This window comes from Cricetulus griseus, chromosome 2 (genome assembly GCF_003668045.3).
Source record: "Cricetulus griseus strain 17A/GY chromosome 2, alternate assembly CriGri-PICRH-1.0, whole genome shotgun sequence".
Lineage (NCBI taxonomy): Eukaryota > Metazoa > Chordata > Mammalia > Rodentia > Cricetidae > Cricetulus > Cricetulus griseus.
This window is the reverse complement of record NC_048595.1, coordinates 288,365,448-288,392,352: the sequence shown is the minus strand read 5'-3', so window position 1 is coordinate 288,392,352 and position 26,905 is coordinate 288,365,448. Positions and strand designations below refer to the sequence as shown.

The 26,905-nt window shown below is 46.0% G+C and overlaps 1 protein-coding gene across 1 annotated transcript; it reads right to left on the bottom strand.

Annotated features, from left to right (window-relative positions):
• Positions 1-2,744: 2,744 nt before the first annotated feature.
• On the bottom strand, positions 2,745-26,840 carry Slc22a1 (solute carrier family 22 member 1). Its single transcript, XM_027401096.2, has 11 exons — positions 26,427-26,840; positions 19,394-19,497; positions 18,814-18,968; positions 16,582-16,750; positions 14,632-14,746; positions 14,391-14,497; positions 11,640-11,854; positions 9,760-9,868; positions 6,069-6,181; positions 4,301-4,406; positions 2,745-2,978 (listed from the first exon to the last, which is right to left on the bottom strand). The coding sequence occupies exons 1-11, from the start codon at positions 26,838-26,840 to the stop codon at positions 2,912-2,914; spliced, it is 1,674 nt and encodes a 557-aa protein (XP_027256897.1). The 3' UTR covers positions 2,745-2,911.
• Positions 26,841-26,905: the final 65 nt, after the last annotated feature.

Below are 26,905 nucleotides of genomic sequence, written 5' to 3'. Positions count from 1 at the left end.
GTGATGGCTTGTCTCTCCAGAGCACTCTACCTGTCAGGATCCTACCCTGCAGACCAAGCAGTTTATATTCTCTATTCCAAACCTATCAACTTCAACTCAAAAGAAGATTCTGAATTTTTTCCCTTGATTCCGAGGTCACTGTGGTTTCTGGGTAGCCAACACGTTTAGTATAAAATGATCAAACCACAAACATGTCCACCTTAAGCATTGTTTATGGTTCCTCTTTCATTTCTTCATTGGGCATGCTTATTAGTTGTGTTGTTGATTCTCCAGCACAAGGCTAATGCTAGTTGAGTTGAATTGATAGAACAGTTTACAAACATTATAGAAGCTCATGGTGTGTTCTCTCTCATTGGCTCAAATTCTATTATTTGTTCTCTGTAAGGGCTGCTGCTCTTTTTATAGAACCAAACCTATTCTGAGTGACCATAATTACTGTCTTTGGGGGTGTTGACATTGTCTCTGCTTGGCCATCTGAAGCCTTCCTTATTTAGGCATCTTTGTATTTTTAACACTGCCCTGGACATCTCCAAGGCCTTGATCTTTGGCAAAAATTCTTGCCTGCTTTCATGAACTGTTCCCTTTTTTTGGGTCCTAAGTCTAGTCACAATACCCCTTCTTAAAATCCTATTTTAGCAAATTATGGTTTGCTCTGTGGTGTTGCGTTCTTGTGTGAAAGAAAACAACTGCCTCTTCATTTAACTACTGTTTCTCATCCATGCAAGTCCCTCATGTGAAAGACCTTTTTATTAATTTTGCTTTCTTTCCTCCCACAAAATGACATCCTAAATTATAACAATACCATCCAAAGTTTTATAAATCTTCGTTTTTTTTTCTTTTAAGAAAATAGTACCAAGCAGAAATTTTTACAGATTTTTTAAAAATTTCATACATTTGAGTATTTTGCCTGCATGTGTGTATATGTACCATGTGCATGTCTGGTGCCTGCAGAGGCCAGGACAAGTTGTCAGGTCTCCTGGAATGGGAGTCATGGATGGTTTTAAAGCTTCAATGTGGGTGTCGGGAATTGAATCCAAGTCTTCTGTCCTCTGCAAGAGCAACAGGTGCTTTAAACCATGGGGCCATCTCTTCAAACCCACAGACGGCAATTTCAAGATACCAAACCATGGGCCAGGAATGTGGCCATGTTGGTAGAATGCTTGCCTAGCATGCAGGAAGCCCTAGGTTCCACCCCCCCATCACCACATAAACCAAGCATGGTGTTACAGACCTGCAATCCCATCCAGCACATGGGAAGTGATGGAAGACTAGAGCTGAAATTCAAGGTCATCTTCAACTACATAGCAAGCTCAGGGCCAGCTTGCTCTACATGAGATTCTATCTCAAAATAAATAAGTAAATAAATACACATTTAAAAAAAAATGTTCAATCATGAGAGAGACCCTGAGCAATGGAACAGTCCAAGGGTGCTTGGCAGTCACCATCAGGAGATAATGATGGCCAATGCCCAGCAAGGGAACAAAAAAAAAAAGCCTCTAGACAATACTGTTTATACTAACTTATGCATATGTGTATAAGAGAACACACATGAGCACATATGTGTAAGGACATGCCATGGCCATGAGGAGGTGAGTCTTCCAGTGTTTTCCCCTCCTGGGAAAGAGGTAGAAATTCCATTCTTTTTATATAATGATAATAAATACCCTCCCAACCACACACACACACCAAGATGGAAAGTCCACATCTGCTCTTCAGATGGCAGACATTGAGTTCCTGGCACATTGAAATCACTAAATTGCTGAGTAGGACTGAATCTCCTAAGAGCAGGCATGTCTTCTACCAGATTTGCATGTTGGAGGAACGGAAACACACTGTTTCCTCCTGTGAGCAGCTCGGTGAGGAGTGGCTTACATTACATGTCTGCACTTTTGCCAGCAATTTCCCAGTTCTTCATATTAAAGAATTACTTGTTCTTTCATATCATCCTGGGCTTTATTCTAATCTCTTTTCCTTCCAGACAGTTCATCCAACCTCCTGCCTTTGGTCTCTATCTGATGTTGCTGGTATTATCTACAATAGACATGAGTCCAAATAGCTCATGTACAACCCAAACACTAATTTCTAGACAAAATGACTTCCTTTTCACTGTAATATTGCACTGTGGCCATGGAAGTAAACCTTCTGACTTCACCAATAAAAACCAAAAACAGGAGTGGAGCAGAACAACCTATTCCCAAAACATAGGTAGGAGAAATGTCTTTCCAAAAGGGGCATAGTAATTCTGGTCTGGTAATACATTTGTCCCCATCACATGTAATGAACATGACTGGGAGCTGCCATTTTAAAAAACTAACTCCCTTTAAAGTTGCCCCTAATTAAAATGCTTTTGACAACGTAAATACTCACATGTGCAAAGTTATTTTCCTTCAGAAACAAATGTAGCAGTTACTACAGAAAAGCATGGGCAGTCATGTTTAAAGGCTATAGGACCTATTAAATGAGCAGTGGTTCTCAACCTTCCTAAGGTTATGAACCTTTAATACAGTTCTTTATGTTGTGGTGACCTTCCAACCATAAAATTACTTTCATTGCTACTTCATAACTATAATTTTGCTACTGTTAGAAATCATAATCTGTGTTTTCCAATGGTTTCTTGGGGTTCATAACCCACAAGTTGAAACCCACTGCTTTAAGTTATGAACTTAAACAGTTATGTAACAACAATAACAGCATTTTTTTACCAGGACAGACAGACAGATGGGTCAAAGACAACCAGGGCATTTCAGAAGTCAAAAGAAACAAGACAATGCACTTTCAGAAAACTCTTTAGGGTTAATATTCATTGGGAATGGGCAACATAGAAGAGTATGGGAATGCAAAGGCTTCTGGGAATTCTCCAAGTGGTGAGTCCCCTTCTCTCTGCTACTCAGCTCCTGGCACAGGGTCCCTGTTACATATCTGGTGATTTGCCTGTTTGAACCTGAAGATAAATTGTGTTTTCTTTGGCCTTTGATTTCCTGTAGCAACCATAAATAAAAATTAAAGTTAGTGAATAAACAATCATCATTTTGCTTACCTGATACTTGAAACAGGTCTTGTGATATAACTGTTGCTGGCCTGTCATACACTATGTAAAAATGCTGGTCTCAAAATCACCATATAGGTGAGTCTGCCTCAGAGTTTCAAGTGTTGGAATGACACTCATGAGCCATTCTGCTCAGCTTAATGGTCAGCATCTATTTTTTTTGAGACAGGGTTTCTCTGTGGCTTTGGCTTTGGAGACTGTTGGAGACCAGACTGGTCTCAAACTCACAGAGATCCACCTGCCTCTGCCTCCCAAGTGCTGGGATTAAAGGCGTGCGCCACCAATGCCCGGCAGTGGTCAGCATCTTGATAAAGAAATTTGCAACGTTGAAACTTGCGGAATATTGCTTAAGATGGGACAGAGAAAATAAAAATCTGGGGGGGGGGTGCTATGTAAGAGTGTTGTCTCTTAGACATGATATGACATGACCATTGCACTCATGAGTTCACTGCAACTATGGTTATTGACACAAGACCTGAACAAGATCAAGCCAACAAGGTCAGTCAACATTCCAACAGGCAGCACTAGCTGGATTTGATGGGTGTTGAACAGTACTATCCTCCAAGCAGAACAACCACTGTCTTCATCAGACAGTGCTGTATCTGCAAAGAACATCACAACTGGGACTGTTGGCATTCCCTCCTAGGAGGAGGGTATGGAAAGGCTCATTAGACCCTCTAAGTATCCAGTCACTCCTCCCAGCAGGTTGTTGGCAGTCCTGCTCCAATTATATATGGCCTTGGGGTCTCAGGGAGGAGCTAGAGTATATATTATACACTGAGGAAGCCTAGAAGAAGGTCCTCCATCCATGCAAGCATTGACTTTCCAATGCTACTGCTTTGGGGTCACCTGTGATCTTACTTATAACCCCTAACCCAGCATCTGTAAGTAAGCCTAATAAACTCATTTGCTCCCCAGGATTAAGTTTGGGAGGATCAAAGTTTTGCTGGTCACTGGGACCTTAGAAGGAGTGGGGAAACATATTGTCTAGTCCCCCTGGCCAACATGGGACAACTGTCCAGTGTCCCTGATGCAGTGTGGGACAACTGTCCACTAAGAAGCAGGGTCTGTTTTTTTTGCTTTCCTTGCAGAGCTCAGTAGATGAGATCTTTTCCCATCTCCAGCATTTCTGGAGGTCAATCCAAGCCCAAACATCTGAAAAGCTCTCCCAAAACCTTAAGGAAGAGTAAACAAGAGTGTGCACCGATGCTGTGATGAGGCCACACCCTTCTGTCCCAGTATCACACCCCTCACCTCCTCCTCCTTAGGTTCTCTGCATCTTCAATAGTCTCAGGCAAAGCCACACCCTTGGTCTCTGGAAGAAGAAATGTCATGGCCCCAGCAGTCAGGCCCAAAACCCCTACAAATGAAACAGAGTCCAAGGAAGAGTGTTAGAATGGGCTCATGGCCCTTACATGAGAGCAGTGAGCCAGAGAGGGTGGGGAGGAGGTGCTGTTTGTCTTTGAAAATTATCAAGAATATTCAGGAAAGAACTGGAGGTAATGGTATACTTAGAGATAATAAAATTTAAGATAGAAAGATGATGACAGGTGACTGATAGATGATAGATAAATAGAAAGTATATGCATTGGTAGATAGCTAGGTGATAGATGATGGATAGATAGATATTGATTGATGATATATAGATGATATATTTATTAATATAGATATATGACATATAAAGAGATAATAGATACATAGATGATAGATAGATAGATAGATAGATAGATAGATAGATAGATAGATAGATATGTTGGTTGATTGTTTATAGATGACAGGTAGGTATATAGATAGATAGATAGATAGATAGATAGATAGATAGATAGATAGATGATAGATACCTAGTCAGATGATAATGATATGTGTTAAATACATGAACAGATAATAAATTCATACATGCATAAAAGAGAAAGAAAAAGAATACAGAAACACACATAGATACAGAGATGACAGATAATAGGTACATAAGTATAGAGACAGGGATGGAGACAGAGTTGCAGAGCATGACCAACCTATATATGTCCTTCTTATTACTCTCTCTACTTCTCCTTCCTTCCCTCCTCCCTTTCTTGTGCCCTTCCCTCCTTCCTTTCTTCCCCATCTCTTTCTTATTCTCTTCCCTTACTTCCCTCTCTCTCCAACCCATTCTCTAACTCCCTCCTCTCCCTCCCTGTCTTTCCCCTGCATTTGCCTGTGCCAGGCATGGCATTTTTCTGCACACACCCAGACAGCCTTCTGTGGGGGGGTGAGCATGTCTTAGAGCCCTCCTTCTCTGTGTTGAGAGACAGAAATGGTATTCTGATCCTCTTTCACCAGCCCAGCTTTATCAACAAAGAGGACACAGAATGTTGATTCCTATGTGTCTTCCTGCGTCCTTCTCCTCACTTTCTGAAACAGGGTCTCACATATAGCGCTTGTAGGCCCTTATATCTGTGGTTGTCCTCCCTCGGTCTCCAGTGTGCTAGGATAACAGATGAGCAGCACCACACTCAGAAAGGGATAATCACTCAACACCATCATACCCCTGGCAATGACATGTTCAATGCAAACAAATTAGAAAATAAATGCACAAGGCTAGAGAGATGGCTCAGCAGTTGAGAACACTGGCTGCTCTTCCAGAGGTCCTGGGTTCAATTCCCAGCACCCACATGGCATCTCACAACTGTCTGTAACTCAAATTCCAGGAGACTTGACACCCTGATACAGGCAAACTACTGCACATAAAATAAAGATAAATTTTTAAAAAGAAATTAAATGCACAAGAAAGCAGCCGATTACATAAAAATATTATCAGCCTGTAGACTGCAGGATGGATTGATGGAGGCTGGTGCCACAAGATGAAAATCCCCTGCCACTCCATGGGAATTACATCTTACTATTTCCTGAAATGCAAGGCAAAAAGAGTCAGGAAACAGCTGAAGCCCATGCACCATCCTTGACTCTCAGTCCACAAGCAGCTACTGCTTGCTCACACAATGCCCTCCACCAGGCCAGAAAGAGGGAATAGCCTGAGAAGTCTTACCAAACAAAATGAGGGGCAAGGCTTGCCAAATTTCCATCAGTCTGAACACCATGAAGGGGGTGAAGATCCCACCCAGATCACACAGGGCAGAGCACACCATCATCCCAAGATTCCTGGGGAGACACAGAGATGCAACAAGTCATGTTCATGTTTCATCTTCAAGGTGTTCACAGCATCCTAGAGCAAGCACAAGATTGGGTGTTCACAGGGCTGGGGAAGAGCTGTGTGGAAAGAAGGTGACAGGTGAGCACAGAGGTAGGTATGGGCTTACCACTGCTCCAGCAGCTGAAAAGACAGCCTATGTCTGCAATTGTACTCTCATATGCTTAGCCCTCACACTCCTCAAGGCCAGCTAAGGGCCCGAGGAAGATGATCAATCATACTTGTTCTCTGACTTAAACTTTAGCTCTACCCCACTCCTGTCCCAGGACTGTGATGTGTTGTTATTTGGAAAGAGAGCACAATATACGTGTGTGGCTAAGCTTAGAAGACCCAGATTCATACCAGGCCATGTCTGCTATCAACACCACATGAGTGTGATGCTCAGAGTGTGAAGAGAGCTGTTCGGACTCCCTTGTGAGTATGGTCCTGTGGCTCAAATAGTCCTTCTTTGAATCGGGAGTGTTTACAAAGTAATGGGTGGCTGAAACAAATGCCTTTTGCCATCTGCATTTGATTCTCTTGACAGTAAATACTGGAACTCACATGGCTGTGTATGCATCAGGTTTAAAGTTTGTTTTGGACATCCAGCTTCCACTCCTACTGTCTGTGAATACTTGTCACTCAATGCACAGGGGAAAGGAGCATTCAGGAAGGTACCATTTGGCCTCCTCCATAGAGGACCGGGCACTTGGTAACTGCTATTGTTTAGGGAAGTGTTCAGATAAGCCTGTGTGTCACACAGTTGGTCACTGGCTGGTGGTGCTATACTGGAACTGGAGTTCTTAGTCTGTCTAGATAATTAAAAACCTGGAGTCAGAGATAGAGGGAAATACTGAGAGATCAGAGAGAAAGAGCAAGCCACTGCCATATCTTACCTCCTTCAAGTTTCAGCAGACAAGAGAGCAAGTTCCTGTTTCTCCCTGCTTATATCCCAGCTATCTCACTTACTGTCTGTCTGTACAGACCTCCAGGCCTCCATGGTTAGCTAGTGGCAAGCTCCATTCTCTTATTTGTACAAGCAATGTATCACCACATTATAATGAGATAATGGAGCCTTTGGGAGGTAAGGTCTAATAAAAGGAAGTTGGGTTAACAGAAGTATGCCTTAAGTGGGCGATGGGAAGCCCAGTCCTTCCTCTTCCTTGTCTCTGTTTATCTCTCTGGTTGGGATATTTTGTGCTGCCTTGAGCCCCAACCCCACAGCAACAGGGTCAAGTGATCATAGACTAAAACCTCTGCCTGGAACCAGGAGTTAAGCTAGATCTTTCCCTTTTAAAAGTTGGTTAGTTCGGGTATTTTGTTACAGTAACACATAGCACTTTTGACCATTTCTCTGGATCTGGCAGTTGTGACAGTAGACTTATTTGTCCTGATTATTTCAGACTCTGAGCTCAAAAGTACTAATACAGAAGATTCCCCCCAACCTCTGTCTCTTGGTTTTTGTAGTTCCTATTTGTTTTGGGTTTTAATTTTGGTTTGGTTTGATTTGGTTTTGGTTTTTGAGAGAGGGTCTCATTATGTAGCCCTGGAAGGCCTGGAAAAGTTTTCTCCTAATTTGCCTTGGTTTCCTTGTACTCAGATCAAGCAACTTTTTGTAAACAACAATCTAAAATACATCTTTGATAAGGGAACTGCAGAAGACATGAAAGAGTAGGCTGAGTCATTTGTGTTCTCTGAGTCACTGAGCAGCAGGGGTTAATGAAACTGGAGTATTTCTTACACATTGTCACAAAACAAATGGAGCAGAAATAATTTATACAGGGGAAAAAAAAGAATTTAAGGTAATAAGCCAGATTCTACCCAAGGGCAGGTTAGAATAGTGTCCTTTTAAAAAAAAAAAAAGTTCAAATAAAGTAGTTACTTTCACAATTAAAATAATCTTCTCCTCAAGTTGAGATCTTAGGGCTGGAGACCAAGATCAGAAGGTAAAGGTGTTTGCTGCCAAGCCTAATGGGGGAGAAGATTTTATTTATTTATTTATTTATTTACTTACTTACTTACTTTTGGTTTTTCAAGACAGGGTTTCTCTATGGCTTTGAAGGCTGCCCTGGAACTAGCTCTTGTAGACCAGGCTGATCTCGAACTCACAGAGGTCTGCCTGCCTCTACCTCCTGAGTGCTGGGATTAAAGGCATGTGCCATCACCTCCCAGCTGATAAACGTGTTTTAAATAACTCTAACAACTAAGTTCTTAAAACACTGGAGGCAATGAGCTCACACACAGATACTGGGCATTATCCAGATATCGGAAAAGTAAAGCTACCTCCCAAGAGGACCTCAAAGTGGCCACACCAAATTGACCTCAATCCCCAACACATATCTGGAGGATGAAAAAGGTGGAATATCTTTTGGAAAATAGGGGTTTTTTTCTAATAAAATTAAACTCACACATATCTAAGTATGCCCCTGCAATTCCATCCCTGTATTTATCCGATTCAAATAAAAACATGAATCCATTCAAAGGCTCTGCATAGGTGTTGACAGTAACACCTCATTATCATCCTATGCTGGCAGCAAGGTTCACCTGCTGATGGAGAAGCAAATACTGAAACATCCACATTCTGGAACACTTTTCAGGAAAGAACAAGGCATTGACAAACATGTTGAGGCAAATACAGCTCATCATAACTAGTGACAGAAGCCAGACAAAGGGCCACATGTCGTGACTTTTATTTGCTGGTGGTCCAGATGAGGCAAACGTATGTGGACAGAATGAGGCTACAAGAGGACTGCTGTGAAGAAGCATGAAGAAACTTGGTGGCAACAATGGGAATATGCTCTGTTTCGGTTGTGCCAAGAGTTAAAGAGTAATATACATAAACAAACGTACATGTGCGTGCTATACATTGGTCACCCAAGCTCATCAAACCGTATTTTAGAAAAAGCCAATTTCACTCTGCATATGTGAGATTTTAAGAAAAAAAACAAAAACAAAAAACAAAACAAAACAAAAACAAACCCACCCAAGTGTAGACAGCAAAAATAAAAGAGATGTTGGTTGGACTGTATGAAAACTTAAAACTTCTGTTCATCAAGGAAGCAATCCAGAGTGGGAAAGCAGAGTTTGGAATGGAAGGTGATTACATACAAGTCCAGGATCTAATGAGGGGCTGATATGCAGAACATATCAAAAACCATAACCCAACAACCACAGAGCCAATCACAGGAAAGCTACCTAACTACCATTTCTCCAAAGACAAGAAACTGAGCCACCACCAGCGGGCCTTAGTCTGACCCCACTTGCTGTTTACTCTCCACTTCCTGGCTGCCAAGGCAGTGTGACCAGCCAGCCTCCTACTCCGGCAAGCCACGCCTTCCCCACGTTGATGAACTGTACCCCCTTGAACTGTGAGCCAGAGTAAACCTTCCCTTTCTTAAATCACTTTGGCGAGGTATTTTGTTGCAGCAACGAAAGGAACTATTACAGTGACCCACCCTTGGAAGCATCTTCCAGAAATGTCTTAGAAACACTGCTCTCTGCCTAGCTGTCCAGAGGCTATTCCAGTGTCCGTTGCCATTTGTGGCCTCACCTGATGAATGTAGGGTACAGCTCAGCATTCACCAGGCAGATCATCTGCAACACAATGGTAGCTCCCATTCGGCCCAGACAAGAGAGAGTGACATTCAACCAATGCAGCTCTAGGAAGAAACAGAAAGATGGTTGGAGCAAGTATGCTCCCTATGTGAGCTGGAGTCAACAGGAGAGAAGCTGGACTGGGCTGAGCTGGGACCAACAATGCCCTAGCTCTGATAGGCAGCAAAGGATGGTCTTAGCCCTCTGCACTCCTCCTCCTGCCATCAATGTCATGCTGTTCAAGAATCTTACTCAGGATTCTAGAAATAGGGAAATGGGGGAGATGAGAGGTCTTATTTTAGAGGTACCATAGGGTTCTCCCGCTGATTGTACACATACAGACATATACACACATACACTCACCACATACACTCACACACATATACACATACACATACACAGATACCCACACATACACACACACACATACACACACACATACACACACATATATACACACATACACTCACACACACATACACACAGATATACACACATATATACACACACATACTCACAAACACAGATACACACACATACATACACACACAGATACACACATACACAAACACAGATACACATACATATATACACACACAGATAGACACACACTCACACACACAAACACGACAGATACATATATATATATATATATATATATATATATACACACACACACATACACTCACACACACATACACACACACAAACACAGATATACACACATACATACACACAGAGACAGAATCCCACACACACAAACACAGACACACACAAGTGCGCACGCATGCACACACACACATACACACACACACACACACACACACACACACACACACACACACACTACCAATCATGTCCTGCCCAATATGACTCTTGAGAAAAGACAAATACCTTCTGGTCTTTTCTGTAACACCCGGCATGATAGACTACCAAAGTGGCTCCCCAGGTGCACAATGCAGGACACAGCAATAAAAAGGGTAAAGAGCAGCTCAGCCTTTATAGGAGTTACTGTTTACAACATGAAAAGCCATTTACGAACTTAAATTAAGATTTCCTTGAGTAACTCTGCCTGGACCCTCTCTGCAGGTGTTTGTCTCGGATTGTAAGAATTATGAAGCAATGCTCACACCCACCACCTGACTGCCATTGGAGGTGGGACTGCTTGGGGAAGCAGAAAGTGGCCTGGTCATCTTTGGAAAGCTGTCAGGTGTCCACTGAAGCTAAACTCGAGTGTCCCTACGGATTCTGACAGTATGTTCACAGACATGTCTCCAAGGGAACAAAGAACCCATGTCTACCCAGAACTATGTAGCACAGCTCTACTCCCAATGGGCAACAAACACCACAAGCAATATCAGTAGGGAAGACCACATGGTATGATGTCTCTATAAGGAGCAATACAATGCTAAGGGGGAAAAAACAGTCTACACAGTCAGTCATGTGACAACATAGACAAGCCCCACCCGTATAATGGACAGGTCAGCAGGGTACATTCTAGGTGCTCTGTTTATCTACCTGGGCTAATCTGTGGCAACAGAGGTCAGGAGAGGTGGTTGGCAAAGCACTGGTATTGATCCTGAGGACTGCAAGGGACACTAAAGACTGGAAGTATCCTCAGACTCTGAGTTCTGCTACCTGATGTCTGTATGTTTAACACATTGAGTCATTCACTTAGAATGTGCCTAGTATATGTTTGCTACACTTCAGTCTAAAACTGTTTCAAGTCCAGCCAAGGAAACCCCCTGCCTTTGTTCTCATTCCAGAAGCTTATCAGAGAGTTACAACACATCCCGAAATTCAATGACCCGGGAAGTGATATTAAGATGGACTTACCATGTGGGATAAAGATCATGATGAGGCAGGCTGCCCCTGCCACCAGATTTGAGATGGCCATCGGGTAGATGCGGCCAACGCGGTCAATGGTGACAAGGATGATGAAGGCCGCAGGGAATTCCACCAGAGAAGAGTACAAGAAGTCTAGGTAGAGGTTCCCACCCGAGGCCCCCACATGCAAGATGAGGCCCTGGTACACCACAGCACAAGAGAACCTGCAGAAGAGACCACAAGTCAAAAGCCATCCCTAAGGACCCCAGCCAGCTGGACAGAAGGACGTGTCACTTGCTACAAGATGTGCTAGGGTAACATGGAAAGTGTCCTACGAGGGTCTCTGATAGGAAGCTGTGTCCCTGCCGATGTGACAGTGTATCTTACATATATCCCCAAGACACCTACTGTTAAAACTTCCCCCCCAGGATATCTGACACAGGAAGGGAGGGGGAGATTTCAGCTGGATACTCCTGCTTGCTACAAGCTCAGGTGTCTGGAACTGTGCTGAGCCCCACACAGAGTGACCTGGAACACTCCTGCAGGCCCACAAAGTAGAAAGCAGGTGCAGACAGCAAGTGAGTGTGTAGGGCCTGGTGTTGGGTCTCTTTATAAGCTGTGTGACTGTGGGGAAATTGAGTGACCAACAGCTCTTTGCTTCTCTTCTCGCCTGTGAGTAGGACAGTGCTGGCAGGTAGCATATCGCTCTGTTGTGACTATTTACTGAGATAACAGATAAAGGAGCCTAATATAGCTTCTGACACATAGCAAAGGTAGGAATATTGTCATGGGCACCAGCATAGTCCTTCCAAAGTCAAGGATCCACAGCTTGACTTGCTAGGTCTCTGGCTCCACAGCACTGTCTTTATCAGAAACATTCAGGTTCACCCACCATATCAGCTCCATCTATATTCAAGGAAAGGACAGCAACTCATGATCCATGTTGCATAGTCAATGAAGACATTAAATCAGGAGCTCAATCAAGTCCAAACTCGATGGATCTAGTATCACTAAGGGGAAATGATACTATTCTGGAAACTGACACCATTGCATCCAAATTGGCATTGCAATGGTAAGATTTTAATGCATAAGAAACTTGTTTTATCCCAGCCCCCGCCCCAAAAAATGGCTGTCAACCCCCACTGTCACATTTAAGAAAAAACTTGTCTAACTGGTCAACCAATCAGTGAATTAGTGCTGCCATCTTTTGGCAGACCCTGGAATTTAATATACATACATTAAAATGTGCTAAGAATTTCCAACAGCTATGTTCACCACTGTTCCAGGCCCTTTACACAGATCATCGCACTCATTTCCAGTTGCCTGTGATCTCCACATATTATTTCTCTTTTTTGTGTCTTTTTTTGTTTTTTGTTTTTTGTTTTTCGAGACAGGGTTTCTCTGTGTAGCTTTGGAGCCTATTCTGGCACTTGCTCTGGAGACCAGGCTGGCCTCGAACTCACAGAGATCCTCCTGCCATTGCCTCCCAAGTGCTGGGATTAAAGCTGTGTGCCACCAACATATTATTTCGCATGATAAGTTTCCTGTGTCACAGACTGGTGAAGGTACTCTCTTACGGCCACACAGCCAAGACGAGAGAGGTGAATGGCGCTAAGGCAGGCCTGGTGTCTAAAGGGATCAGCGGAATCCATGGAACTATAATTACTCACTCAGCATTCAGCAAACATTTGCCACAGGCCTACTATGTGCCAGGTAATACCCGACTACTCAGCTTTTTGTTCCACTAAAACAGCACAGAAAAGCAAATAGGTCAGCAGGGCAGTCCCTATGTAAGAGAGGGGGTCCAAAGCACAGCAGCTCAGCCATGGCTGCTCAGGGAGTAGCTTAAGATTCAAGTTGAAGGCCAGGTGGTAGTGGCACACCCCTTTAATCCCAGCACTCAGGAGGCAGAGGCAGGTGGATCTCTGTGAGTTCAAGGCCACCCTGGTCTACAGAGTGAGTTCCAGGACAGCCTCCAAAGCTACAGAGAAACCCTGTCTTGAAAAATCAAAATAATAATAATGAAGATTCAGGTTAAAGCAGGACTGTGTTGAAGATTGACTGATGTTCTGGGAGAACAGGTAGAATTCTTCCTCATGAAAACAATGAGGAGGCGCAAACTGCCATTGGTGGGCACAGGGACAAATACATCTATATGCTAAAAGGTCCTTGTCCATGAACCAAGTGTGCACAAGGACCCAGAGGTGGGCCACAAAGTTTTTAGATGTGAGGGAGGGTACTTCCTACTTAAAGGTGGCTCTGAGCTTTTGGAACCTTCTCCACTACCCCACACCAAGTCAACACTCAGCTGCCCCCAAGACATAAGACACTTAGACTGAGGTAGCCTCAGAAACCCTTCACGCTTCTTCACCCTTCTCGGCATTGACCTTGCACCCATTCTTTTTTGTTTGTTTGTTTGTTTGTTTGTTTGTTTGTTTGTTTGTTTTTTGGTTTTTCAAGACAGGGTTTCTCTTCGTAGCTTTGGAGCCTATCCTGGCACTCACTCTGGAGACCAGGCTGTCCTCGAACTCACAGAGATCTGCCTGCCTCTGCCTCCCAAGTGCTGGGATTAAAGGCATGCACCACCAACACCGGCTGCACCCATTCTTATTGAAACATGAGAAGACTCCAGCCCAATGACCACTCAGCTCCTCATCATGCTCTTTCTACAGGGTTATTGGTACCTGAATTTGGACAGCAACAGAGTAACCCCCCGGGGGGGGGGGGGTTAGGGGGGAGATGTGTAGGTAGAGCACTCACCACAAATACATCAGGATGAAGGTGTGCTTCCTCATGCTGGGAGTGCGAAACAGGTCTGCAAAGGAAGGACTCTGCTTTTCTGAGGCATCCTCCTTAACGCAGAGCATCTGGGAAGAGAGTCAGTCTTCACTACACTTGGTCTGTGTGCACACAACAGTCCCCCCGCAGGGAGGGGGTCCCATGTAGATCATGAGGCAGCCCCAAATCCACAAAGGGAAGAACCCCTTCTGAATTCCAGTACCTTCAGGTCAGCGGGGGGCACCTTCCCGTTCTTCTGAGCAATTTGCTCCATAACCCTTATGGCTTGTGTGGTTCTCTTCTGGGATAGCAGCCATCGAGGGGACTCTGGCACACACCTGCAGACACAGCTCATAACTGTAGTGCCTTCCCACAAGACCTCACCCCACCTTAGCCCTTGATGAGAGCGGTGCAGTGCATGACTCAGAGAGGCCAAGATCCTCAGGTAGAATAGTGATTCCCAGAGATGCTTGCAAAGGAAGGCCTGGGCTGTAGTGAGCAGTTGTGGCCCATGCCATGTGACCCTCTCTGGGTGGCCCATACATGATCTCTATAGGTCACTGTTACTTGGGGCCACTGGCTGAGATCCCCAAAGCTGAAGGGATCAAGGATGTCCTGCATCCTTCTTTTTTTGTGAAGTAGGGTCCCATCTCTCTTAGAAGTTGGGAGCCCTGTTCTACAGGCACTGAGTAGGTGCTTCACATACATATTACATGTATAGGTACAAGAACTGCTGACCAAGGCCCATGCTATTCCCAAACAAAGCTTTTACTCGCCCTAAAATCAAGTGAACAATGTACTATTTCTCCTTCCTTTCACGTTTACCTTTTTTCTTTTTTTTTTGTTTTTTTTTTGTTTTGAAACAGGGACTGTTGCTTCTGAGTTTTACGTTGAGATCGCGTGGAAACAGGGTCTTTGCATGTATTCCTGGACAGCTGGGTACTTCCTACATAGCCTGGATGGCCTTGAACCCCATGGCAATCCTCCTGCCTCAGCATCCTCCACGCCTACCCCCACCCTGAGAGCTGGGATTACAGGCATTCATCACCATATCCAGTTCAAGCCATTTCACACAGCACTGGGAAGTTGCAGCTCAGGGATTGAGACTGATGCGATGGCCTCCCATAACTTGGGTATGCCCTGGTTAAACATCCAAATGGAGCCAGGGTCGTTTCTCACAGAAAACCCCTTTTCACTCTGCAGAGAGAGGACAGGCTCCTCTCAGTCCCAACCACCCACCCAGGTACCAGCTTCCATGTAGAGGCTAAGCCTAGCCCAGTATCCCCTGAAGTAAGATTTGTCCTCAGTAAAACTGGCAAAAGCTGCATGGATGAGGTAGTTTCCCCTGCAGCGGCCTCTCCCCTGCACAATACTGCCTACCTCTGGGAGGTTGCTTATCCCTTGGACCTGCAAAGCACAGACAATAAGACTGACACTTCTGGCAGCAGCCAGCTGGGCCCTTCCATTCACTAACTCACTCGTAAGTTCTTTTAACGGAGATCAAGTGCCTGTGTAGTTAGATGAGAGGCAGGCAGAGCCTCTCTAATGGGCACATTGTGAAACATGAAGTGAGACAGAAGAGGAGGCAGGAGACTGAGGAAGGAAATCAGGCAACAAAGTGAGATGACCTGACTTGAAGTGATATCTCTAGAGGAACTCTGGGAACTGCAGGTTGTAGCGGCCATGGCAGTGAAGCGTCCACTCTCGTCTGTCTCCCCCATGCTACATACTGTATGAAGACTGTCTCCAAGTTTTCCCAGAGCCTCTGGGTAATAAGTGCTATTTGATACTGGCTCGGGGCTGACTCCTGAGGCCAGTCTCCCTGTGGCTGGCTTGCCTTGTGTTTCTAGAAGAAGGTGTACTTCCTTTGAGATGGGAAGGCAGCCTCTGGGCTTCCTTATAGTATCACCCCTGCCTATCTGAGGGTGAGGCAAATTTGGACATACTCTGTGTAAGGACAGCAGCCTACATTGTGAGGAGACCTGGGCACATCAGAAGAAAGACATGCATAGCATGCAAGCACCAGACCACAGAAGTGATAGCAAGGGCTCGTGCCTCTTGGAAGGTGACCTGTGTAGTAGCAGAGATCAGGACAGCCCTCCGTGCCCCCAGAGCCTAGCAGACACAGCATGAAGCAGGAATGTCACCTTGTCTCTGGCAGGGGGTGCATTACCAGTAATACAGCAAGAAGAAGAAGGTGGGCAGGGAGACCGCCAGCTGGAGCCAGCGCCAGTGTGGAATGGCATAGGCTATCCCGGGAAGCCCCACTAGCCCCACTGTGAAGGCCGTCTGGTACAGGATTGCCGTTGTTCTTCTGTAGCCAGAGCCGACAAACTCTGTGACTGAAACAGAGATGGTGGTCATGGGCAGTTTCCAGAGAAGAGAGCCCTAGAGGTGGGCTTGCTCCTGACTCTTGCTTCTTGCCAGCCACAGACCTCGCCTCACCACCCCTCCCCCCAGCTTTTTTCTGCATCTATACATTTTCCACCTCTCCTTCTCCTAAGCCCAGTCTTTATTGTCTGGCCTCTCGCTGGCCGAATGCCACTCTACCTGGTCCTACAGGTTTACCAGGCCAGTTTGTCACCAGGCTTTCTCTTGGTGCTCCTCTTTTGCCTTCTTCCTCACTGTATATATCTCCCTTGCCTTGCTTCAAGGCTCAAGTCTCTCCTCCCCAAATACTCATGGAATCTCCCAGCTGAGCTGGAAAGTCTCCTAGGGTTCTGGCACACTCACTAATTCTACAAGTATCTTAGCATGCCTTCTGTGAACCTGGTATGCAGTTCTTGGGGTTGGAAGGTAAATGAAGTCTCTTGTTCCCAGATGGAAGGCATTCTCTTTCCGAATAGGAGATAAATAAGTCAAACACAATTATATAAGCCAGTTGCTCACTTGAGGCTGCAAGTGCAGAGGGACTTCCGCTTTACACAAGATTGGTGGGCAGGTAAGTGGATGGGACAAAGTCACTGGGGAAGGGATTGGCTCAGCCTCTCAGATACTGGAGGAGCGCGTCCTGGGGGCAAAGGTACCATAAGGTGTGGTGAAGGAACTGTGTGGAGATCTAGGTGGGAAGAAGGGTGGGGTACAAAGGCAAAGGAGTAAGGCTGTGTTAGGGGTGCAACAAGAAACCCTGGGGGCTTGCAGGGCACTAAGGTGTGGTCACATTGACAGCAGAGTGCCACGAGTTTATGCCCACAAAGGCTTCCTCTGCTAAGGCGTTGAGAACCGAATATGCATGCAGTCAGGAAATATACATGGAGATGAGGTGATGGTAAGGCTAGGAGTAGTCAAGGCTGTGAAACCAGTGGGTTCCTATGGGCATATTTCAAAACTAAAGCTGATAACAGATTCATTGAGGGAATATGGGGATACAAGGCAGTGGTGGAATGGTCGGGTGGATAGTCTGAGCAGCTGGCAGGAGACTACTGTGTGTGACTAAGAAAGGTCTACAGCTGAAACAGTCTTGGGGTTGCAGCAGTACAATGTCCTGAGGTCCTCCATTCTAGGTAGTCAAGAAAGGAGACTGAGAAAGCCACTAGTGAGCAGGAGGGGGTGGAGCAGCGTGTCCCGGAGCCAACAGAATCACCAGGTGACAGAAGTCCTCTGAGACTCCTCCCACATCCAGCTAAACCCGAATTGGCATCTGTCAGTAGGCCCATCTCTAGCATTGAGATCTAAGCAGGCAAATCTACTGTGGCAAGCAAAGGGGACATCTTATCTACTGTGGAGCCCCTACACCCTACCACAGTGCCCACAGCAGCACCAGCCATCTTCACAGAGTTGGTTACATGCCCACCACTGCTCTGGGACCAATTGGATGCCCAGTGACATACCTATTTCTCACAACCCACAGGATGAAAGCAACAGTCATCCTCATTTCTAAAACACTAAGGCACAGAGAATGAATTAACATGCCTAAAATCCCACAACTGCTCAGACCTGGAATGTAGATTCAACCCTGAATCGCCCTTCTTAACCACTCATTACCACCGTACAGGTGTTTCAGGCTATCCTGCACTACCTGAACCTCAATAGTGAGTCACTACTTCTCAAGGCAGAACCTCTTTTTGTCTCTATATCTAGCTGTCAAATATCATCCTAGGTTTTCATTCAAGTCAGTAGTGTCTGTAGTCTGGCTTGGGGGGAGTTGTTGGTTCTTCTACAACATTAAAATATTCTTCTACGTACCTCACTTCCTGCACATCCCCCTACTACCCTCACCAATAGGACTGCTGAGAGAAAAGGAGCTCACACCTATACAATATCAGCCTCAGTCTCTGTCTCTGCCTCTCTCTCTCTCTCTCTCTCTCAACTAACTGCCTCCCTTTCCCTAGAGCCCACAAACATCCCCTGCTCTCTCACCCCTATCTTTCAGGGACCCAGGTACCCCCCAGCCCTGTGTAATTACTCAAGGTGTAGCCAGACACCCAGCTGCCCTTGCTGACCATGCCCTGAAGCAGGCGAAAGAGCAGCATGGATATGTAGTCTGGGGCCACAGCTGTCAGCACGCCCGACAGGGAAGTGACCAAAGTAGTCGCCAGGAGGCACAGCTTACGACCAAACCTGCAGAGACAGAAGGGTGCATGGGAGGGATTAGGAATCCGGGGTCAGGTATGCGTATACCCCACATGCCTACCTGACAGCCTTTATGAGTATCTCCTAGACCATTTAAACACACTTCCAAATTCCATGCATCTAAGTTAGAACATCTAACTCTGGCAGTAGTGCAGACCCATAAACAGCTGAGACTTGGCCATGGCCACCTCCCTGCTCAAAGCATAACATTCTATTTCTCTCAGCCATACTTCTCTTTCCCTTTTGCACACCCGTTCCACAACTGCCTGGCTTCTCTGCCATCAGTCCCAGCAGCCTGAAGCCCCTACTGTAACATTCTTTCTGCAGAACTCTTCACGATAGATTCTGACCAACAATACTCTCACCCTTGCCCACTCACCAAAGGCTGGCTCAAATGGACTGCCTTCACATACCTGTCTGCAATGTAACCCACAACCAGGGAGCCGAGGAAGAAGCCCAGGTTCACACAGGACTGAAAAAGGTCTACCTTCCAGGCGTCTCCACATACCAGGTTAAACTGCAGCAGTGGAAAGAGAAGGAAACTGAGACTCCTGGGAAAGCCAGAGCCCCACTCCCATCCTCTACCAGAGGAAACAAGCTAGCTGATCCACAGAAGTTGATCCCCTCAGGCTGGATCAGTTGTGCTTAACACACTTTTCCAAGATGCAGGAAACATCAACATAGGTCTAGCACCGCCATGCCCAGCTTCTTCTTGACGTCTTTGTGAAAGTGAAGGTGGTTGTTTTTGGCTTTGCCATTGGTTGTTGGCTTTGCCATTGGTAGTTGGCTGTTGATGGCTGTGCCATTGGTTGTTGGCTACCATTGGACAAAGTGTCGTTCTAAAAGGAGCAAGAGCAGTTAAACATCCTCAGAGGAGTTTGTAGCTGCCAAGAAAGTTCTACATAGAGAAATACAACCAAGAGCCAGGGTTGTGGCTCAGTGGGTAAGGTGGGCAAGTATGAAGACCAGAGTTCAGATCCCCAGCACCCATATAAAACAGCTGGGCACATGCTGGGCAGTGATGGCATGTGCCTTTAATCCCAGCACTGGGGAGGCAGAGGCAGGAAGATCTCAGACCTCAGAGTCCAAGGCCAGCCTGGTCTATCGAATGAGTTCCAGGACAGCCAGGGCTACACAGAGAAAAACAGGCTGTGACATCACTACTGGGAGAGTATAGACAGGAAGGCAGAGTCGAAAGGATTAGGCATTCAAGGTTATCTGCAGCTATATAGTAAGTTCAAGGCCAGTCTGGACTCCATGAGACCCTGTCTCAAAAAAAAAAAAAAAAAAATCTTGTTTTTCAGAGCATGAAGATATTGTATACTTAATTTAACTCTATTGCTAAAGGAGCTGTGGGAAGCAATGGAACAGAAGGGCTCAGATAGAGTCAAGACAGTGGAGGTAGAGTCTGAGAGAGAGGGGCAGTCCTACATGTCAAGCTCTAGGGATAGAATTAAGTTGGAGACAGAAAAAAAGAACAGGCCTAGACGTGACCTGTTTAGAGGCCTAGACATGGAGAAAGGCAGGGTAAGGACATTCCTGGCCAAAGCACAGGGCAGCAGGGAACATCCTGAGCAGGGCTCAAGGCCTGTGTCCAGCAGGTCACGTTCTCTGCACAGCTGAGTGGGGCAGACAGGAGAGACCCTAGGAGGCTGAGCACTAGGACTGAATGGGACCTCTCCTCCCCAGAGCTGGCATAGCTCTTCTTACCCTCCTGAAATCTTTGTTCCACTCTGCTCTGTGATGTGCAGCCATGGCTCTAGCAGCCTAGAGCAACACATGGGGTATGACAGCAGCAAGTCACTTAGCAACTTGAGACCCTGGTTTCCTGAAACATTCATACTGTGTCCCTCCAGGGTTGCTGTGAGGTTGGGAGGTAAGAAATTAGTCAATGATGAGCCGTTTTAGTTTAAATGCTAAGATCGTATTAGCTATCCAGTGATTCTAAAATTGGCATATGAGCTATATCCTTTACCTGTCACAAGGTCAAACACTCTGAGTCAAGTCTTAGAGAGGCTATGCTCAGCTGGCAGAGATCTATTGACCTGCCTAGGCATTCTTTGACCCAGTCCCTCATTTTTCTGAAAGATACATGAGATCACACATTGCCACTCAATACCAGAAAGAAATGGCCACCTTGACATCCACCAACCTGTGCCCAGACACTGCTCTGGGAGGTGACAAGCTCCTGAACAGTGTTGCTCTAATTCTCTCCACCTACCCCAGCCTAACACACCTTGTGAGGTACATGTCTCGCAGACACTTCAGTGTGCCCCTCTGAAGTCCTGAGTTCTCCAGTGTATCTGAAGAGGATACACTGGGACAGATCACTCCTGGGTGTCACCTGGGCATCCAAGGCTCTATATCTTCATCCACCCAGCTGTGCCTTTGTAGTTCCACTCTGTGTCCCATGACAATGTTCTGTCAGTAAAGTCACGTGGCAGGAAAGGCCCATGGGACTACTGCCCCTAGGCATCAATTTGATCCCTTCTTGGCCACTGTTGGTTTTCTGTGGTGATATAGTTTATGATTTATTAAAGTGTGGAGGTCAAAATAGCAAAGCAGCCACACTAGTTAGCCATAGAAGCCAGGCAGTAGCGGTACACAGGACTCAGGAGACAAAGGCAGATGGATCTCTCTGAGTTCAAGGCCACCCAGGGCCACAGGAGACTGAATCAGTCTAAAAGAGTAAGTGGAGACAGGAGGATATGTCTAGGCAGAGAAAGGAATAAAAGAAGGAAGAGACACGAACTGAATGACAGCTTTTGTCTCTGAGGATTTGTGGATTGCCATTTCAGCTGGGTAGAGGTGAGATCTACTGGCTTGGCTGCTTTGCTTCTTTGATCTTCAGCTTGAAGCTTGAGCCCCAACATCAGTCTTTGGGTCTTTTATTTTTCACGCTACAATTCTCAATCTGATCTTTGCAAGTTAGTGATGCTGTAGGATATTCTGTCCCCTTCTTCAAAGGTTGAAGACGGCCACTCTACCCTGGAACTATGTGTGGAGCCAGACAGCTGCCATAGCAGAGGAAGTCCAGCTATCTTGATTCAGTCTCACCTGCCAAGACCACTGCTCTCTGAGGATCAACACTCCCCAGACTTGTCCAGCATCAGTGGCTAGATCTCCCACTCTTCAACTCCACTCATCCTTTTATGCCCCTACCTGGGCCTGCAGAAAGGCAAGGAAGGAGGGGGTGGGGGTTCCTGGGCCTATCTGCTATGCCCACTAGAGTTGCACCAGAGCTAGGCAACTTTTCCAGTATACAAAACAATCTTCATAGTTTGCCTCATCAGAGTCACCCAAGGCTCTTATTCAAACACCCTTCCTCAGTGGATCGTGTATGCAAGTAAGTTTGGGAAGTATCCACGTGGCCACCTCGGCTCACCTCTGTCCAAAGGCTGCTCGCTATTGCTCAATGCTCACAGCTAGTAGGACGAGTGGCTCTCTCTAGCCTGGTGTGTGGGCTGTGGTGAAACTGAGGCTCACAGAACAGGTAAGGGCAACAAAAGCTAAGGAACATCTTATCCCTTCCCCAGGGGTTATTATGATCCCAGTCCCTAGTGTTGGGGTAGGACCTAAACAAAGGTCACCCATCTACCTCCCTAAAGGAAGTTCCAATGTCCAAGGTAATGATGAGTTAAAAATTAGTTCTGCAGAAATGAGTAACTACACTTAGCTCCTGATCTCTGGTTTAGGATAAGTGGTGAGGCAAGGGCGGTTTGAAAGCAGCTGGAGGGGAGAAATAAATGGGAGAGAGCACCTGTCTCTACTGCCTTCCTGCCCTGACACAGCTCAGTTTCTTTCGTATGTGCGCAGCATGTGCATGTCATATGTGCATGTGCTCGTTTGTATGTGTGCACATTTGTGTGTGCCTGTACACAGAGGTCAGAGGTCAACATTAAATATCTTCCTCTGTCAATTTCCATCTTATTTTTTCGTGTGTGTGTGTGTGTGTGTGTGTGTGTGTGTGTGTGTGTGTGTGTGTATGTAATGAGTGTATATGTGCATGGTGTGTGTACACGTGTGTGTATGATGAGTATATACATGTGTGTGATGGAAGGTATGCACATACCATGGTGTACATGTGGAAGTCAGACACCACCTTGAGTATCAGTCCTTACCTTCCACCTTGTTTAGGGCAAGGCCTCTCTCTTTTTTTAATATATTTACTGTGTGATACACATGCATTTGTGGATATCAGAGCTTGCCTGAGGATTCAGAAAGCAAAGTCAGCCACAGATCATAGAAGCCAGGCACACACCTTTAATCCCAGCAGCCAGAAGCTAGGAGGTGGTGGTATACACCTTTAATCCTAGGGTTCAGGATTAAGAGATAGATGGATCTCTGTGAGTCCAAGGCCACCCAGATCTACACAAGAATGAATCAGTCTAAAAGAGAATTATAGCTCATACCTTTAACCCCAGGACTCATGAGAGGTATACAAGTCAATATCAGAATTGAGTATCAGGCATTCATTCTCCAGCCACTCTGAGGAGAGGTTACAGTCTGAGGCTTGGTGAGAGCTCATGACATAGAACCAGCCCATTCAGCCTGAGGTAGAGGTAAGAAGCTAGTGGCCAGCTGCTTTACTTTTCTGATATTCAGCTTGAAGTTTGAACCCCAATATCAGTCTCTGAGTCATTTATTAATTCATGTTACAAGTTAGTTGGTCCTCTCCTGCCATCATATGAGTTGCAAGGACTGAACTCAGGTAGTCATGCTTGGTGGTGAGGACCTTTGCCAGCCAAACCATCTCATCAGCCCTCTCTGTTGGTTTACCATTGCGTATACCAGGCTAGCTGGTCCACAAGGTTTGGGGGAACCTTCTATTTCCACTTCCCATCTCTCCCCGGGAGCAATGGGGTTACAGTTATGCGCTACCATACCTAGCTTTTAACAGGAGTTCTGGGCATCTGAACTCAAAGTCTAGGTTTACACAACGGTCCCCATGATTACACAGTAAGTGGCTCACCAAATAAGCTACCTATTTTCCCTCACATCTGTGCTTCTTATTACCCTGGAATGTTTCCAGATAGATACCACTGACTTTCAAACTCAGACCGGTACAGTGCTCTTTCTTCTAAAGTCATTGTCCCTCTGAATACCACTATACAATTCACCAAGCTCTAGTTTAGGGTCATGGAAGCCTCCCTGTGTGTGTGGACAGTCATCTCTTCCTAAAATAGTCTCTGTCCTCTTGCATCTGTCCCTGACACTGCAGGGCACCATCCCTTCCCATGTGGCCACATCCTCCAGATTCCCATCCAGGGCTCCATAGCTCCCTATCCTACTCCCTAAGCCAGGAACCTTAAATTAGACACTACTCATAGACCCCACACACAGTGTCTCTTACATCCTGTCTTTCTGTCCCATAACACCCATGTTCAATGATGCTTCTCAAGTCACTTTACCTTTTTTGTCTTTTTTTGTGGGTTGTTTGGTTTTTTAACACAGAGTCTCATGTCTCCAAGACACATGATATAGATGTTAGCCAGGTATGTCGATTCAGACCTTCATTCCCAACACTTGGAAGGCTGAAGCAAGGGGATCAGTGTGAGTTTGAGGCCAGTTTGTGCTACATAGAAGCAGTTGTTGTTTATCTCAAATTTTAACTGGGAATGCCCCACTTTTATTGCTAAACATAGCAACCCTACTCTAACACCAAATGGAAGAGTTTGGTCCATTTAGATAGAGGTCCATCTAGATAGAGTTCTATCTAGACCTGGTGGGTGGCTCAGAATCCAGATGGAGGTAGGGTTTAAGGCTTCACAAGAGGTGGGGGATGACAAGGAGGCCAAGAAAGGAACTCAGGTGGGCCTAGGGAATATAACGCAGTTGGTAGAGTATTTGCCTAGTAAACATGAGGTCCTGAGTTCTAGTCCCAGGACAGCATAAGCTATGTGGTGGTATATAAACACCTGTAACCCCACTACTCAGGAGGTAGAGACTGGAGGATGAGAAGTTCAAGACCATCCTTGACTATATAGCATGCTGGAAGCCAGTCTGAGTCCAAGCAGAGGGAAGCCTGGGACCAAGGAGACAGTGTTGGTCAGTCCCTAGATTTCCCAGCAGCCCATCCTTGCAAGGTAAGCCGTCTGACTTGGTGTCTGTCACTGGAAGATGCCCCAAGAGCTGATATCCACATCCAAGCACATACATTAAGGTGTCCAGCAGACATTCTGCAGGTGGCCAGAGGGAGCACTGAGCAGGCCGAGGGGAAGGGACTCCTCTCAGGAGCAGTCCTACCTGTATTGACATTAAAACACTAAGTAAAGGGGAGGAAAGGGGAAGAAACCCCAGCAGTCTATGTGAGGGTGCAAGACATGGGTGAGGAGGACAATGGCCTCAACCTTTCAGGTCAGGTAAGCTGTGCTCTGGCCACAGGCAAGATATTGCTAAAACAGCTTCCAAGCCTGGGCCTGAGGCCTCTCCATGGGACAAACTGGCCCACACTCTCAGAGCAATCTACAAAAGGGAAAAACATCTAGTGGCACTTTTTCCTAAACTATCTTTCTGAGTGTGGTGATGCGCACGGTTAATCCCAGCACTCGGGAGGCAGAGGTAGGAGGAACTCTATGAGTTCAAGTTCAGCCTGATCTACAAAGAGGCTAATCAGGCTAACCAGGGCTACATAGTGAGACCCTGTCTCAAAACAAATAAACAAAAATAAAGACTCTCAAAGTCAAGTCACACCATCTAACACCCACAAACAGTGTATTTATGTTTGTGACCATCTGCCCAGTCCCTAGCTGATCCTTATAGTGGATGAAATTATTATAATCCTGCTTGCCTGCAGGGAGATCAAGGCTCAGAGAAACTGAGGAACTTACCCAGATATATTCAGCTAATAAGAGCTGGTGTCACACAGTCTGACTTGAGCCAAGGCAATTCCCATACTATCCCAATGGTCCTTGTTTAGACCACTCATCACCACCTGAGGAGATGGGGACATTCCACAACACCAAGGACAGGGAAGCTGAAATCTGTATATTCTGAGATGTGTCAACAAGTTACAGAGATTTGGCGATTCTTGAGTCATGAGGTCCTCAAAAGATAAAGGGGCCTGCTGCCAAGCCCAATAACCTGAGTTCAATCCCTGGGACCCACAGGGTTGGAGGAGAGGACTCCTACAAGCTGTCTTCTGACCTTAAAACACACACATACACATATACATACACACACAGATACCAGGACACAACACATACACATATCCACATACATGGGTACATGTAAAATAAATTTTAAAAAGAACAGGCTCTCCACATAGCAACTGTGCCTCAGTGGCCTCTCTGGTCCTTTGTGGGAAGAACACAGAGACCAGGGCAGGGCCTGCTACTGTACAGAATACAGGAAATTAGACCTCTCCTTCCTCCCTAGAAAGACACTGACCCATCCAGGAATTGCTCTCAATCTCTACATTACCCAAAATGCAGAGCCCATTAGTACCTCGGTGACGATGGAGGAGCCAGGAGTGTCGTACACCCAGCCGTGCTGGCAGGGGCTCAGTGGCAAGTGGCTCCTATTGGCAACCAGGCTGGACAGGGGGTCCACACAGTCAAGGGTGCTCTGGTTCCAGTCCACCTCATATTGCATGCACTGGCTGAGGAAGGAGGCCTCACCCGAAGACCCCAAGCCCGGCACGGTGTAGTTCAGCTCCTCTGCCAGGCTCCAGCCACATCGCTGGCTCAGCTCTGCCACTCCAGGACTCCGGCAATAATGGCCAGGAGTGAAGGCCAGGAAGATGATACCCACATAGACCGGAGCTAAGGAAACTGAGATCAGGCACAATAACAGGAAGGCCTGCTTCTGGAACCAGCCAAACTCCCCAACCTGCTCCAGGACATCATCCACAGACAGCATGGCTGGATGGTGCCCTCAGCAACTTAGCCAGACCTGCTCTTGACTGCCACCAGGGCTTCATACAG

Excerpts from the sequence above, each read along its gene's own strand:
- Slc22a1 (XM_027401096.2), bottom strand. The coding sequence starts at position 26,840 with ATGCTGTCTGTGGATGATGTCCTGGAGCAGGTTGGGGAGTTTGGCTGG. Across the intron at positions 16,751-18,813 it reads GGTGTCTGGCTACACCTTGA|TCACAGAGTTTGTCGGCTCT; the intron begins GTAATTACACAG and ends TCTCTGTTTCAG. Across the intron at positions 6,182-9,759 it reads CTGTACCCTACATTCATCAG|GAATCTTGGGATGATGGTGT; the intron begins GTGAGGCCACAA and ends GTGTCTCCCCAG.